Raw genomic sequence first — 17,461 nt, forward strand, 5'->3', positions numbered from 1 at the left:
AGCATGCTCAGCCAGCTATCCATAACGCAGCACACGGGAGGAGCATCAGGAGGATTGGGAGACACTAGCCAGATTTCCACACTCGTTAGCCAGTTCTCCATGATGCAGCTCACAGAAGGAGCTGTAGGAGGATCGGGAGACACAACACAAAGAAATACAAAGCATGGCCAGGCACCCATGATGCAGCACACGGAAGGAGCTGTAGAAGGTCGGGGTGCTGCTACCCCGAGAAACAATCAGACAAATACAGATCTTAGCCAGCCAACTATGATCCAGGATAAGGGACGAGCTGTGGGAGGATGGGGTGCTGCTACCCCGAGAAACACACACATTATGCGGCCAGCCATGTTAAAGTACAAGAGAGGAGCTGTCAGCGCTTTACAGGCTGGTTCGGCCCGGTTCCGTGACCAGCAGGGCGGAGGGATCTGCGGATCCACGCCTCCGGGAAAGGGGAAACGGGACCCCCAAATACTTGAAAACAACAGCAATAATCTGAGGTGGAACAAATGATTTACTAAATATAGTATTAGCAAAATACAATGAGAGAGAGAGAGAGAGTCTGTCTGGATGGTAGACAGACCTCACCACAAGCTGAGGTGAGAAGTGCAGATGGTGAAGCGCAGGCGAAGAAGAACTCAGGTGACCTTGGACAGAGTTCTATCTCCTTGCTGAACGCAAAGCCTCCTGGGGAAATGTAGTTCTTCTCCGTCGGACGAACATTCGGCAGAAGTCAAACCCCCCCCAGTGCATTACATGATGTTATGGTGTGGAATATTGATGACCAAAAATCATAACACCATGACAGGAACCGTGTTTGAGAACAAGAGAAGAGCTGTAGGAGGATGGGGAGATGCTACTCCATCACATACAAATCCTAGCCAGCTACCTGTGCTCCAGCACACGGGAGGAGCTGTAGGAGGATGGGGAGATGCTACACCGACAGGGACAAAGCTTAGCCAGCCACCTGTGATGCTGCACATGGGAAGAGCTGTACAAGAATGTGGTGCTGGTACCCCAAGGAAGAGAAATCCTATCCGCCCAGCCGTGTCCCTGTGTAAGGGAGGGGCTGTAGGGGGATCTAAAGCTTCTAACCAGACAGACACAAATTTTAGCCAGCCACCCATGGTTCTGCACAAGGGTGGAGCAGTAGGAGGATTGGGAGATTCTACTCCGACAAACCTTAGCCAGCCGTCTGTGCTCCAGAACATGAAAGGAACTGGAGCCGGATGGGGGGGCACTTCTCCGACAAATATTAACCTTAGCCAGCCATCTGTGATCCAGCACACGGAAGGAGCTGAAAAAGGATTGAGTGATGGCTACCCAGATAGACACAAATCCTAGCCAGCCCCAGCACATGGGAGGTGATGGAGGAGGACGTGTTGTTCGTGCCCAGAGAAACACAAACCTTCTCCAGCCAGCCGTGCTGCAGCGCAAAGGAGGATCTGCAGGAGGACGGGGTGCTCCCGCAGCCGTTGTGCAGCCTCCTGTGCTCACAAAGAGCTCCTCGGGTGGCAGCTGCAATGGAGGAGGACTCTCTGGTGCCTCCGGGGTTGGAGCAGCAGGCAAGAAAGGCGCAGCGTCCTTGCAGAAAGCGAGCTCTGCGTTAAGCGGTGCAAACCCGGCTGATGAGCACAGAGATGGACAGCAGAGACTTGCTAAGTGACGACCCTGTCCCCTGGGAAGCACTCGCAACGAGCTGCTTAAGTGCTTACTGGCTTCCTGTGGATAATGGAGAGGATGCGTTCTGGGGGATGGAAGGTGGGACGTGGGGGGGACCATAGGAAGCACGGGGGTTTTGTTTCTCTTCCAGACCTGTTGTGATTTACTTGCGATAAAACGCTTTGTTGGACAACTGTGTGTCCAGCAGAGCGACTGCTGTGTCTTTCAAGATAGCTGTAGCATTCTTCAGCTGTTCCCTCTGAGCAGCGTCCTATGGAATTCATTGGCACGGCTTTGGCTATTTGAGTTTGACTTTGCTTTTTGCCTTTTGGCTTCTGACTGTGTAATTTCTTCTTTTGCTGTCATGTTGTGTTTCCTAGTGACTGGGTAGCAGAAGACATGGCAACCTGGGAATCTTCTGGACAGTGGATGTTTTCGTGTTACTGTCCTGAGAAGGGCAGTCCCATTTTTAGGAGTGCTGCTACTGTTCAGGCTGCATTTCTATCCTTGTCCACACTGCTGTGCCTCAATGGAAGCACTGCAAGGTGAGGACGTGCCTTGTGATGCAACAGGTAGGGGCACTGGATTACGGTATTTCCTTGGTGTGTTTGCACTCCTGAAGTTGCACCAGGAGTCCTTTCTGTGTCTCCAAGTAGAGCTGACTGGTCCCAGGCAGTGTAGCAAGGGCAGTTTCTTCTGTAACTCTAGAGGGCAATTTTGTATTTGTGTTGTATTCCCTTTGGAGCATGCTGATTGTTTGCCTCCCTGCAGGCTTTCCAGAGATCTCCCCTGAGGAGCTGCACCTGGGGTATGACACCTGCAGTGCCAAGGAGGGCACAGGACTCTACGTAAGTATTTGGAACAACTGAGCTTTCTGTGACGCGTTCAGGGTAGCAGTGGTTCCTGTGCTTCAGGTGGCCGCTCTTGACTCAGCGAATGCCCAACTCGAGGGGAACGTAAGAACGCCCTCATACCTTCACTGTTCTGTGCAGCGAGTAGAAAACAGCAGGAGCTGCTGGCCTGAAGGCTTTGCCATCACTGAGCAACCTGATGTGGCCATAGGTGTCCCTGTTCACTGCAGGGGAGTTGGGTCAGATGGCTTTAAAGGTCCCTCCTGACTCAAACAGGTCTATGATTCTTCCTGCCTCTTCCTGATAACTGTGTGGCACAGGCCTCACCAATGATGCAGGTACAAAACGTATTATCCAAAGCAGGAGTTTCTGCTCATGAAGTGGGGCAAGACCTGAATTGTCCAGTCTGAAATTTCCTTGCAGTAGCTCAGATCACTCTTGTTCCCCCTTTTAAAGAAGGAAAAAAAAGAAAGAAGAAAAAAAAAGACCCAAATAAGAAAAAACCAAAAGCCATGCTTAACAAAAGCATGTTTGTGTTTTCCCACATTTAGATACACGCTGTCCATCAGTATGTGCAACAATGGAGAACCAGGCTGCAGGAGCTGAAGGCTTTAAATGCCTGGAGAACAGCATCGATGGTAAGAGTTAAGGAAAGGTAAAATACTTCTGTTCCTGATGTTGCTTTTCTCTTAAATTTGGAGTGAAGGTTTTTCTTAGGATTCCCATTTTAGGCAGAGCTCAGGGTTCAGACTTCAGCACAGATGATTGTTCCGTGCTCAGAGAGCAGACTGAGCCAAAGCAGCGATGCAGATAGAGTCACGGAACAAACTAGAGCAAGGGAGAGAAGAATGAGAGCTCCAGAGGTTCTGGTGATGGCAATTACTTTTTGCCAACAGATTCCTGCTTCTAGGGTGTTTGCAGACAGCAGCCTGAGAGCATTTTGTTTAAAGCTGCCATTGCTTGTGGCCAGCGTTTGGTTCAGTTTCTCAGTTACGTTCAGTTGGTCGGCACACGTGGGTTTTTGCTTTAAGCGTGGATTGAAAGATGCTTGCCTGTGTTGGAATGTAGTTTTCATGGATGTATTTGGAACTTTTTCAGCTACTTTGGAGAGAGAAAGCGGTCACTCCACCATTACCTTCTCTTGGACTGGGAGGACAGCAAGCACCAAGCCCTGGGTTCCCAAGTAAGTTTCTGCATAAGGAACCAGCGATTAAACAGGCGCTGATAAGCGTTCTTCTGCAGCACTGAAACGCAGCAGTGTTTCAGTATGGCAGGTGCACCCATCCTGAGCCTTCCCATCCATTTCCTCACTGCAGGCTCTCCAGCCAACAGCAGCGGTGCTGCCCGCTTGTCCTTGCAAATCCCAGCGTCTCATCTGGAAGCGCTCCAGCTGTGGGGAGCTCTGCTGCTGCCTCCAGTCCTCCTGCCCTTGGGGTGACGTCCTCCCACAGCTGTCCCCATTCCGTTGGGACTGGGGATTCTGCAGCTCCATCCGCAGCCTCACTTCACGCTCCTGGAACGGCCGCTGGCCGTGGACTTCTGGGCTTCCGGGCCCTGGGAGCCCTGCTGCAGCAAATCCTTCCAGCACCGCTCCGCTTGCTGTCGCTGCTCCCAAGGCAGCTACAGAACCTTCTCACCCGGGTGCAAGCAGTGCTTCGGCCGCACCGACTGCCGGTGCCTCTGCACACAGCGCCGCGTCCGCGCCTCTGCATCCACACGGCATCAGAGCAGGCAGCTCTGCACACCGAGGAGGGAACGAACGGCCGGAGAGCTGGAGCAGTTCAGAGCCAAGTTCACGCTAGGAAAGGTCCCTGAGACCACCACCTGCAGAGCTTTTATATGATAAGGATTTAAGTTAATTCTGAAGTTATATGTCTTAATTCCATAGGATTTAAGTTAATTCTGAAGTTATATGCCTTAATTAAATATAAATAAACGTATTATATTATTTATTTACATATGCCTTAATTAAATATAAATAATTATATTATATTATATTATTTACAGAATATGTAAATAAAAGTTATTCTGTGACTCTTCCAATAAAAAATGTTGTGATGGAGCAGTGAGCTGGAATGCTTTTCTGTGTCTTAAGTTCTCATTTAATCTCTTTAGTCTTCTGTAAATCAATGATGATGCAGGTGTTATAATTAAGAAGCATACAAGAGAGTTTGGCTAAGCAGGTCATTACACCACAAAGAAGAGATGAAGGGCTTACCCTTATCCTGGGCTCACTGGAAAACTCCAAAGGAGGGATCTCCAGAAAGAGATCCTTCCCTGCTGGCAGTCAGCTCTTCAGTAGGATACCTGGGACTAACAGGATTACTGAAACAATGCCTAAGTAATGCTGCACTTCCATGAACAGAGTGCAATCTGCCTCTGCTGACTTAGAACAGAAGAACACTGTTCTACGTCAGTTCTCCCCCATTTTTGAAAGAAATATTTTACCTTTAAAAGGCCTCATACTCCAGTGCTGTACCTGTACTTGGCTCCATGCTCAGCTTTCGGACACAGCTGACCACTCTTCTTTGCACTGCTCTCCCAGATCATACAGTCTGCAGTTTGGGTGCCATGAGTTGTACCTACGGTGGGATTCAGCCATCATTACACATCTCTAAGCTGAAGGCTCTTTCTTGGCCTCTGTCACTGTTCAGTGTCTGAGAGAGCTTCCAGCTGGCAGTTTCACATCTGCCTACACAAAGCTTTGAAAATCACTGCGTTTAGCTGAGTGTCTGACTGATGGAATGAGAGAATATTAAAGTCCAGGCAAGCATCAGACCCAAAGCACAAAAAGGCTCTTTCCAAACCAAGGAGCATCTGGAAGTCAAAACAGCTGATCTCTGAGTAATGCTGTGAACTCTGGGTGCAGCATTTCACAGATAGGACAACAAAATAACAAGACTTGCTACGATTTCTCTTTGTTCTGTACACTTGTCATCTTTGCCTGACTTTGAAAAATTGATGTGGTGAGAGGGATATTATTATTTGAAACTGAAATCAATCAGTGGTTAATAAACCATATCTTTTAGACTGCATCCTTTGGATTTTGCATACTACGGGAAGAAAAAACAAAACAGTTTCTGTGGGCAAAAGTCCACGCAAGAAGGACTTCTTACCATTCGCTTCAGCTCTTCTGCAGCACGTGGTGATTCTGTCCCTTTCACTGTGAAGAATTTTGTTCCCTGCAACCAAAATAAGAATCAATGGTTGCCAGCACCTAACAGAAATTTATTTGTTCTGTGGCACCGATGGATCACAACAAGGACATGTAGTAAGATTCTATGCAGCAATTAAGATGAGCTCTGGGAATGAAGTGTTTGGCAATGCACTTCAGGCTGATTACGAAACTGTAAGTAACAGAACCCAAAACTCCTGAGCAGGGAATTGTACCCTGTTCTCTGCACTACCCCTCCTAGTTTAAATGAGAGCCCTACCAGAAAATTGACTCAAAGCTCCTGCAACAACTAATGACTGCCACACATTCTACCAATTAACGGGGCTTGACACTAAATTCATCACAGAGAAATTGTGCTGAATAGGGGCTGTCACCACAAACTTGCAATTACTAAAATCAATAAAAGATTCCTATCAGAAAGTTATTATTAACATTTTACCACTCCACTTTTAAGTAACTCATCACTCATAAAGTGAATGAACGCTGAACTGCTGCTGACAAATGACGTGCTTTCATATTCTGCATCTCAGTGAAATGTCCTCAGCTTTGATCACGGCTGTTGTTAATCCTGATGTTCAAGACTCTCCTTTGCCAGTCCTGGAAAGCAATTCCTGGAATCATTGCCCCTCAGAGCCAAATGAAGAATAATTCTACTTCTCGATTTTTAAGAAATCAGTACTGAGCTCGTTTTCCTAGACATCTCTTCCAAATTGGTAAAGACAACTTTGTATTCTAAAGGTAACAGAAAATGAAAATAAACCCAGTTGGAACTGTCTGACTTCTATTTAATGCCTATGACTTCCTCCTGGATTGCCACTCTCTTGCCCATCTCTCACTGTCTTCCTCTCCAAAAGCTCTGCAGCCATTTGGAGCATGAAAGAACACGGACTGAGAATGCCTCAGTGATGGTGAGGCAGCAAAACAGGTCACAGGACAGAGCCAGTGAGCGGATGAGTGGTGCTGCACCCCAGCCTGCCATCTAATTAGCAGCTCAGACAATGAAGATTTTGGAGCTTTGTCTTCGTACAAGAAAAGCAGTTGGCTTCCTTTTAGAAAAAAATATTTCCGTCACAATTTTTCTTTCCTTCCTGAAATCCTTACAGAAAAAACAAACTCAAACCGTACAGAAATAAGCTTCTCTGATACCTGATCTTCACTTTACTTACTGCCACTCAGTAGAGTGAGTACCAGAAGAGACCTCCTGACCAATGACTGATGTCCCATCCTTCCTCTACTCGCCATCCTTTCTTTCTTCTTTATTCCAAACCGTCACATTTACTCTGCCTAGCCATGGAGGATTTTGGACAACAGTCTGTTGGAACAACGTGCTTCAGATAGGCAGTTTCATTGTTTGCTTTGCTATAGAGTGGACAAGTTATTACAGTGATTTAGATCAACTCAAAAGAAAACACGCATGGGGAAAAGCCTGATCTCTGCAGACCATGGGGCCTTTCTTTGTGTCTGTTATTATAAGAAGATGATGCTGAGGTCACTCGCTCTAGGGTTTGCTATAGACATGAACAAGGAGTAAATTAAAATTAAACACACTCAATATTCATGATTTAATTAGAATCAAGTCCAATTCATAATTCTAGGGAACACACTGGCATTGCTTTCCTCTACCGTTACGATGCTGCTCTCACAGGTAGGAATCCAGAGCAAATAGGAAGGATTTGACAAGGACAGGGATCATCCTCCCTCTCTCTCAAAGTTCTCCAGAACAGCACGCAGAAAACTGTCCCTATTTCCATCTACAGCAAATTCTTTTTACCCTGTTAGGAAGATAGGAGCAAGGGAGAAATGATAACCAGGCAGGTGCTGCAACTAAAGCTCAGCCTGCCTTTTCATTTCATGCACATTTGATACCAGTTTTTGATCCAGTGACACAGTTGCAACTATCCAGGCAAAATCATCTCTCTGTCCTTGAGAAGTCCTTTAAACTACAGCTGTACTCCAGAGCCTTCTGCTGCACACAGTTTGCGTGGTATCATGAGTGGCTTCTGCAGTGGTCCAACACCACCAGCACACAACCAACCTGACACTGGTTGAGTAGAGCTTCAGACCATTTCCAAGCCACTCTTCACTTCTGTTTGTACGCTTTCCTAACGCTGTTCCCCTGTGTTAATAAATGTCACAATCAGGCTTGCAGTGCCTGAGCCATTGCCCCTAGCAGGAATGTGAAACACAATCAGCTCCACAGCAAGATCCATGCAAGGCTAGAGTATCTACATATCTGAAAACCTTTTGTTGATGCTCTGCACTGACCTCTGACTGCCTGTAAGACCATGCAGGTGAACTTCCAGCTAAAATGCCAGTCTTAAAAGGAATGACATTTTGGGACCAACAGGAGCAACTGTTGCTGGAGAGGCATGCTGTGACACAGCTGGACGCTGACAAAACCAGCCATGATGAGGAACTGAGGGGATGGCTGAAATACAGCAGGCACACTCACTGTGATGAGAGATGGCCCAGATGAGGCTGGGAGATGGACATGGGGGACAGATCACTCAGCGCAGCCTGCTCTGTTGGCTCATCTGGCTCAGCAGGGATGGCCTCCTTTCCCACAACAGCAGCAGCAGGGGTTTCCTCCACCTTGACTTCCCCAGGTGGAGCTTCTTCAGCCTCAGTCTTTTGTTTTACGGATTTCTAAGTAAACAGTGGAAAATTTGTTGAGGAGCTCATGATGGTGGGGAGGGAAGAAGGGAATGGGAGCTCTGCCTGGCATTACAGTGCTGCTTCACTCCTAGCAGACTCAGTGCCAATGGCTTTGCCAGGAAGAGGACAGCCTTACATTACTAATGATCACCTACAGAGCATCTTCATTCTCAGTGTCCTGCACAGAAACTGAGTCAGTCCTACATCCCTCCCTTGCAAGGAAAGAGAGTGCTAGCTTCCTGAGTTATTGAAAGCAGCAGCAGAAGTGGGGGAGAAGTACTCAGTTTGCTCAGAAATGCTCTAGAAAGTGAGGGCAAAGTGAGGAGTGTCCCAAAGTATGATTTCAAACAGGATTTTTGAAATTATCCCCTATCCCCCTAATTACACTGGTTCTCAGACAAAAAGATCCCTTCTCTGCTGAAAGTAAGAAACACGTTGCAGACTCCGTTTTCACATAGGCAAGTACTAACTGCACGAATTCTGACACTGAACATCATAGAATCATAGAATGGCTCAAATTGCAAGGCACCTAAAGACCATTCAGTTCCAATCCCCCTTCTATGGGTCACCATTAGATCAGGATGATCAGGACCAGAGGCATCCAGAGCTTTTCCAGGCAGCCTGTTCCAGTACCTCACCACCTTCTGAGTGAAAAAAGTCATCCCTAGTTTCTTTTAATGCTTATCGCATCCTGAGACCTCAGTCACCTACAAAGCTTCCGTTTATGGGCCACGCTTCTTCTGCAATTCTTACCCTCTACAATTCTGGCCTATGCTTATTCTTTAGGAAGCGTATCTGGTAAACATCACCAGTCCTGCAAGACGTTTGGTCCTGCAGCAAAACAGCAGAAGTGCTATTTCTGCTGGGGACAAAGCCTTGCAAACACACACAGCTAAAGGAGAGAGCTGCAAGCTGTGCTCAGCATATTCCAGCTATAAAGATGGCTGACTCAGCCAGATTAAATAACCCCAGTAGATCAATTTGCCATGAACACATTGCTCAGCATAACATGAACCTCAAATCTACGCAGCTGCTTTGCAGTTGATAAGATGCAGCTGGTCAGAAGGCCTTCTGTAATGAAGAGACATCTCTGAAATTCTTCAAAATACGAAAATCTGCTCCCTGACATTTGTCAGAAAACAACAACAAAACAAAACCAAACAGAAAAACCCACCTCCACACCAAAACACGTCCTTTCAATTCTTTCCTCATCTATTCCTTTAGCAGGCTTGTTTTTAGTGAGGTATAGAGAAATCTGCCTAAGCACCACCTTCAGGATTTGGCAAAGAATAAAGAAACGTTCATTATATTACACCACACTGTGCAGAAGTCTGTCCTGTGGGATAATTGTAATGAGAAACAAAAGGCAGATCTGTCCCAGGTCAGATGGCTAATGAGTTTCCTGGGCCTTAATACTGGAAGGAACTTTCAGGCTTAAAATCAGAGGTAATGTGTTAGAATGCAGATGGCACCGATGTGCTCTGAGTCACTTGTGCACAAGCAGTCTTTAGGCTACCTGCCATCTGAACTAGAAACACAAATACTCAGAATGCTCTCACGGTGCTCAGTGACCAAAGGCACATCAACAGACAGAATCACTCTTCTGCTCTCAGTAACGGCAGCGTTCACCCAGCAATGCTGCCACTCCATATCCTTCATTCAGGCTAACTGGATTCAGCAAGAGGAGCCCAGAAACCACCAAAGCATGATCGCTTTCAACAGTATTCCCCCCCTTAAAAGATGGTACCTACTAAAATGTGGAAGATAGATAAAGCTGCAGTGATATTAGAGGTATGTGTACCAACAGCACATGTGAGCACTTCCTGCTGTGCCCTGGACCAAAGCACTCATTCTTGATTTTCTGAAGTGCAATAAATAAGTAAACTGGCTGTACCTTCATAAACTAAAAGTATCTAGGCATCCTGTTTTTCCTTTTTTGCAGTGCTATCCTAGTGAAAGACTTTCAGAAAGTACAGATTTACAGCTGCAATGGTATACCCACCTATTCTTTCAGGTCAAGATTTAATGATTTAGAGGATGGAAAACACCCATGTTTTTGTACAAAGGAGCAAATATTTTTGTACAAAGCAAAAAACAGTACCCTTTTTTTTACACACCATTTAGAAAAGAAGCCAAATCCACCACTTACAGAGTCTCTGTCACATTCTCATTTGATTGCACTGTAAATGCAGCGGCATCCTGCCTATAGAAAATAAAAACAACACAGCAACAATATTTGGCATGGGATGTATCCAGTAAAGACCTGATTTTTATGGCTTACTCAGGCATAACCACCAATAGCTGAGCTTGGATGGAAAATCGATAATCTAAACAGGCATGAATGTCAATATTAAAGACCTTCCTTTTTCAAAAGTGTTCCACGACTCTAAAATGTTTCAAGTTGTTCAAACAGGTGAAGAATCCTTCACTGAATAGAAGCGAATTGCAAGGACTTTGCTTCAGGCACACTGCACTTCTGAACAGCGAATGCCAGAAGTTGATTTTGCCAGACTGCACTGCACAGGGAGTGCAGAGCTCGGAGCTCCTTACACATCCTCTGGACTCTGGGCTTTTATTTGCACAGCGCACACTGCTCAGGAATTAGAGAGGTGAAGCTTCGCATGCATTAACTAGAGAAAGTGGTGGCAGCTTTGTATTTTAGCCCTTCCTTCTGAATACTTTACTAATGTCAAAGGCCTGGAGCAAAATTAATAAGCACTGAAAGACTCGTTTTCAGCCTTGCAGATGCCCAGCTTTTTTGTGTGCATATGTAAACAGTGGTGTGCAGAGCATGCTGTGGGTAAGCCAGCCTCTGAAAGGTGCTGGAATTTAAGAAGGCCCCAGATTATCTGCATTATCACTTGGGATGGGGGCCCTGGGGTTTGAGACGTAAGCGTGCACTGCACTGCTGCAGCGCCTCGAGCAGATCCTCAGCATTATCACAGCACTAAATAAACAACTCAGATTGAACTCCCAGACTAAAACATACGATAGGTGAAAGCAACATTGCAGAAACAAATAAAGTCATTTCATGTATAAATGCATAAATACACAGAGTCACTGAACAGGTGTGAAAGCTGTGAGGAAGCCATGCTTCACAGGTGTTTGGGAACTGCTGAGTCACAGCCTGAACCTCTGATTGATCACCGGAGACGAGCCACGAGTCAGCCAGAGGAGCACAGTGAAGGCAATCCACCTGTGCTGCCTGGCTCCACCCCTCCTAGACCTATTGAAGAGCTGGCTGCCAGTGGGGAAGGATCTCTTCTGGAGATCCCCTCTTCTGGGGGTTTTGTAAGTGAGCCTAGCATGCGGGTAAGCCTTCCGTTTATTCTCTCTTGTTATCTTAGTCTACTTTGCCTCACTCTCTTGTTCTTTTGTGATTATAACATCTTAATATCCATTGATTGTACAACAATTGTTGTTTTTGTTAGAAAAATCCAAAAAAGAGAGAAAGAAAAATACGAATCCAGTTCTTTCATTTGGAAAATAAGAAGACAGTCCTGCTAAGCTAGTGGGAGTTTTCCAATTAAATTCAGCTAGGCCAAGAGCGCCAAGAATATTAGCAGCCTTCTAGGAACATCCAGGAAGACTTTCTGAGGGCAGACAAGTTCAGGATTCGTGTCAGCAGGACATTACTGTGTAGCTGGTCTGCAGAGCAGAGTTTTCAAAACTGTACAGCCAGTCTTAATCTCCTCCCAACAAAACAGAAGAAAACACTCAAAATTTGCTTGTTTCTAACCTGTGCAAATCCATTAAATGCCGTGCTGGATGCCCAAGTAGAAGTGAAGATCAGAACAAGTCATCATTTGTTTACTAAACAAGAACATGGGTAAAACATTTCTATTTGCAAAATAAAAATAGGCCAGACATAAAACAAACGAAATAACAAAAGGAAGGGCAAGGCAGAAAGATACTTGATGACAGTGCAATTCGATAACAGATTTTACAGGCTTAAAGAGAACACCAAAACCAATAAAAAAAGCGCAGTGACTTCAGTATTTTTATAAAAAGAAAAAAGAAAAGACTGGAAATGCATTTTAAATTATACATATAAAGTACAAAAGCTGTGAGACACCGTGTGCCTTCACAGTGTGAAGCTTCATTCACCTTCCTGAAATGCATTTCTGCCAGCCTGCTTCATTACATGACTGAAGGGCACCACACTATGAACAGCTGCATGACAATTTTCCAAGAAAAAATTGCAAGGACTTAGGAGGGGTAGCAGGAAACACACAGATGGACTGGTTTTAAACGACAAGGTTATGCTTGACCTAAGGAACTCTTTGTCTAGACTAGGCTACACACTGGGGTAGGTACCTCTGCTTTATCAGCCTCCATTTCCTGGTACAACAATCCGTATCTCCGGTTAGCAATTTCATCTTCAGATAAATCTGAGCTGTTAGTCCTGGCAGTGCGCTGCCAGCAGCTGATCTGGCCGTCCAGGATGCTGGCACTACAGATGCTTCATTGCCAAGTGCAGCAATCGGGTGTTTTGGGGAAAAGCCAACTCCCAGGTATTTCTGGCACATCCACATCACAGCACCACAGGCCAGCAGCATGCAGACAGCAGCACAGCTGAGAACATTACCATGGCTGTGACGTGGCACTTCTGCTCAGATTTGTGAACAGCAGCCTCTGTGCTTTCCTGCATTCATGCCTGGAAGAAACGAGACAATGTCCCACAGTCCCTTCACCTGCTACACAACTCTCTGGGAACTGCGAGTGGTGGGAGCTGAGCAGCGTCACAGAGGTCTGCACGTCCCCCCTCTGGCACGCCGCTGGAACAACTCTCCACACCCCACTGAGGTCAGCCATTTTCACAGGGCCATCCCTGGCTTCTTTGACACGTGCTCTGTGCCCACACGCTCAGGTTTGGCTGCTGACCTGGTGTGCAAGGTTGCTGACCTGGTTAGTGATGCTGGATGAAATTACGCGGCACAGAAATTACCTGGCGTGCCAGCTGTTGACGCTGCCTGCGTTCCACTGTCCGAGACCGGCAGGGTGGGATGGCTGCCTTCCTGCAGTGCATCCTGCTCAGTTTCTTGGTCAGTTCCTTTAGAAAGAAAGCAGGACAGTAGGATTGGATGTGACGTGCTCTCATCGGGAACTGAGTTACTCCAATCCTGAGCTCAGGCAAAGTCTGCTGTCCCAGCCACCCACATCCACTGTCACCCCCTCCGTTGCCCAAGGACATTTGGGACCTCCCAGGAACTGGAGGGTGTCGACCCTCTCATGCCTCCTCAGCTCCTATGCAAGCCCCCTACGCCATGTGCTGCGGGCATCACCAACCACCACAGCCAGCTATCTGCAGGCTGAAATTCAAGCTCCAGCACAAGCACCTTCAGAATCAGCATCTCCAGCCCATGGCTTTCACCGCCTGGCACATCTCCAAGGCAGTTTCTCCCTCTGGGGAAGTCAGCAGTGCCCCCAAAGAGTCTGCTGTCTCAGTAAGTCTCTGCCCACTGCTTCTTCAGGAGGAAAGCCCCAAGGAAAAGCTTTGCCACAGAGCCCCATAAAACCCCATAGAGCCCCTCCTCATGGCCGAGCAGCTGGGAGCAATTGCTCCAGGTGCCCTGACTCAGGCTCACCCTCCTTTGTGTTCCAATCCTGCCAGAGCTGATGTGGGGGAGAGGGGCTCCCACCTTCGGCCTCTGCATGTTCTTTTTCGCACGGCCTGCCTAAGTGTGACTGCCGTCATCTCTTGTCTTTGAGGGAGCAGATGAGGATGAAGGTGAAACTCTCCTGGGGTTGGTTGTTTACGATGTGGACGGAGAGATCGCCCACACCTTCCACGCGCAGGTACGGCCAGTGCGTGCGGTAGGCTGCTGGGAGGGAAACCGTCCTCCTGCGGGTGTGGAGGGACGACTGCTGGCGGGAGGGAGGAGTGCAGCTGCCTTCCCCCATCAGCAGCGCCGCTCTGGCGTCCCACGGCAGCCCAGGGAGAGGAGCAGAGCAAGCCGGGGTTCTGCGGCTGGCAAAGGGAGCCGTGCGGATGTGCCACGGCGCTTCCCGCTTTGTATCAGCAGGAGGAGCCCCGCAAAGCCTTCGGCCGTACCAGATTGGAGGCGCGGAGCAACTGGGGAAACGCAGAACGCACCTGCGTGTGCCGAGTGGAAATTTACGGCAATTCGCAAAAGACAGCAGAGATTTTTAGTAGCAATAATGAGAATAAAAGGTCGGTTACTTTCTGCCCGCGCTGAGGGCGGTTACTGGAGCGGCGCGTTGGGGCCGTGTGACGTCATCACCCTGCGCCGCGAGGCCGAGCCGGCCGTGAGGAGGTAGTGCGGGGCCGCGCGATGCTCCAACGCCGCAGGGCAGCTCCGGGCTCCGAGCGCCGCTTCAGCTTCTACAAGTGGGTGTTCGCGGGGGCACCGGGGCGGGGGCCGCTCTGCGTTGGCCCCGTGGGGCCTCGTGGTGTTCGGGGCCTCTGCTCGGTGTGGGGAGGTGCGCTGTGTCCCCGTCCCCCCCCAATCCAGGCTACATCGCTGCCTCGTTCCCCTCCACGGTTCGGCCATAAACTCCCCCAGTCCCTCTTTCTGACCCCCAGGGTCACACTCTCCCCCCACTCCCCCCCAACACTGACCTTTAGAGCCCCCCCAACTCCAGTTCCCCCATTCCTTTTCAACCCCGCCCCCGCCTCCCACCCAGTTCTCCATTTTTACTCCCGGGTCCCTTCCCCACCCTCACCTCATCCCTCCCCTCCTTATTCCCCCATTCTGATCCTCTCCCCCCCCCTCCCAATACTCCCCTCAGTTCCTCTTGCCTCAGATCAGATGTCCACAACATAGACACCTCCCTGTGAGGTACCTCACTACTGCTAATTTGTGAGCCACTAATGCTCACATGTGGAGATTAAGGATAGGAAGGAGCTGTGCAGATGCAAATATCTGAAATGTAGGCTGTTACTCCCAGAGCGTGGCAGGACATTCCCTTGTCCAACAACACCTGCACTGTCAGTAGATATCCACATCTGGGACAACTGAAGCTGTCCCTGCTGTGCATAATGGGGGCAGCCTATAAAGGGATTTAGCCGAACAAGTGGAGTCGTGTGCCACTGGAGCATGACTAAGCTTATTTCTTTCTCTTCCCTTTATCACCTGTATTTTCTAGATCTTCCTTGACTGCAGTGGCTGTTGTGTCATGGACATTCCTGCGTGTCCTCAGCAGTTATCAGCAAGCTTGTCCCAGCTTTTGTGTCTTCTTGCAGGACTTTATTGGATACAGCTAGTGATAGATGGAGATAAAACGAGGGATTCTTTTGCAAACTGTATCCTTAAGTGACCAGATGTGAAAGAGCCTATGACTCACATGCAGTACACCATGAAAAAGATTCTCTCATTTTGGTCACTTGAGCTATTATAGGATAACATCATTAACTGTTGCGTGGTCTTAATCAGGCTGCTTCCCAACTGCTTGATCAAGGAGAGCAGGCAGAAGCCTTTTGTCAGCAATCTGAGGTGTATGCAGATCAATGAGCAGCTGCCTATTTCACACACACACACAGAATCACAAGGTTGGAAATGACCTGCAAGATCATCTAGTCCAACCACCCTCCCATTCCTATTAGTACCACAAGCACCAAACCATCTCTCGTTGCTCCTCATCCAGGCGCTTCTTGAACACTACCAGGGACGGCGACTCCACCACCTCCCTGGGCAGCCATTCCAGTGCCTGACCACCCTTTGAGAGAAAAAGTTTCTCCTAATATCCAACCTAAACCTCCTCTGGTACAACTTCTGGCCGTTTCCTCGGGTCCTACTATTTGCCTGGTAGAAGAGGCCAGACCTTTTTGTACCACAACCTCCCTTCAGGAAGTTGTAGAGTGCAGTGAGGTCTCCCCTGAGCCTCCTCTTCTCCAGACTGAACAATCCCGCTCCCTCAGCCGCTCCTCATAAGACTTGTGCTCCAGACCCCTCACCAGTTTCGTTGCCCTTCTCTGGACACGTTCCAGGGCCTCAATGTCTTTCTTGTAGTGAGGGGCCCAAAACTGAACACAGTACTCGAGGTGCAGCCTCACCAGTGCTGAGTAGAGGGGGATGATCACCTCCCTGCTCCTGCTGGCCACACTATTTCTAATGCAGGCCAGGATGCCGTTGGCCCTCTTGGCCACCTGGGCACACTGTCGGCTCCTGTTCAGCCAAGCATCAACCAACACCCCCAGGTCCCTTTCCTCTTCACAATCATCCAACCACTCATCCCCAAGCCTGTAACGCTGCATGGGGTTGTTGTGGCCAAAGTGCAGAACCCGACACTTGGCCTTGTTAAACCTCACCCCATTCACCTCAGCCCAGCGATCCAGCTTATCTAGATCCCTCTGCAGGGCCTCCCTGCCCTCAGGCAGATCGACACCACCTCCCAACTTGGTGTCATCTGCAAACTTACTCAGGGTACACTCAATCCCTTCATCTAAGTCGTCAATGAAGATATTACACAGGATGGGCCCCAGTACCGACCCTTGGGGGACACCACTTGTAACAGGTCTCCAGCTAGACTTCACTCCATTGACCACCACCCGTTGAGCATGGCCCTCCAGCCAGTTCCTTATCCAACGGAGGGTAAAACTGTCCAAGCCACGGGCAGCCAGTCTCCGCAGAAGGATACTGTGAGAGACCATGTCAAAGGCTTTGCTGAAGTCCAGGTAGACTACATCAACTGCCTTTCCCTCATCTACCAGTCTGGTCACCCAGTCGTAGAAGGAGATGAGGTTGGTCAAACACGACCTGCCTTTCATGAACCCATGCTGGCTAGGCCTGATCCCGTGAATGCCGCGCACGAGCCGTGTGATCTCTCCCAGGAGGATTTGTTCCATGACCTTCCCTGGCACTGATGTCAGGCTGACAGGCCTGTAGTTCCCCGGATCCTCCTTACGGCCCTTCTTGTAGATGGGCGTCACATCAGCAAGCCTCCAATCCTCTGGAACCTCTCCAGTCAACCAGGAGCGCTGGTAGAGCCGAGAGCAGCTTAGCAATCACCCCCGCCAACTCCCTCAGCACCCTAGGATGAAGCCCATCCGGTCCCATGGACTTGTGACTGTCCAGATGGAGGAGGAGCTCTCTAACTGTCTCCACCTCGATCTCCGGGGAGACATTCTGCGTGTCAGCCCAGATATCCAGATCAGGGC

General features: G+C 48.6%; 2 protein-coding genes across 5 annotated transcripts in view; one reads left to right on the forward strand and one right to left on the reverse strand.

Annotated features, from left to right (window-relative positions):
• Positions 1-17,461, reverse strand: part of LOC125685995 (uncharacterized) — a 107,928-nt gene that overhangs the window by 8,185 nt on the left and 82,282 nt on the right. The window lies entirely within an intron of this gene.
• LOC125686002 (nucleoporin NUP42-like) lies at positions 926-4,152 on the forward strand. Its single transcript, XM_048929605.1, has 4 exons — positions 926-2,507; positions 3,062-3,148; positions 3,609-3,693; positions 3,827-4,152. Exons 1-4 carry the CDS (start codon positions 2,406-2,408, stop codon positions 3,946-3,948), a joined length of 396 nt encoding a protein of 131 aa, XP_048785562.1. The 5' UTR covers positions 926-2,405; the 3' UTR covers positions 3,949-4,152.

The sequence above is a fragment of the Lagopus muta genome, chromosome 30 (genome assembly GCF_023343835.1).
Source record: "Lagopus muta isolate bLagMut1 chromosome 30, bLagMut1 primary, whole genome shotgun sequence".
Lineage (NCBI taxonomy): Eukaryota > Metazoa > Chordata > Aves > Galliformes > Phasianidae > Lagopus > Lagopus muta.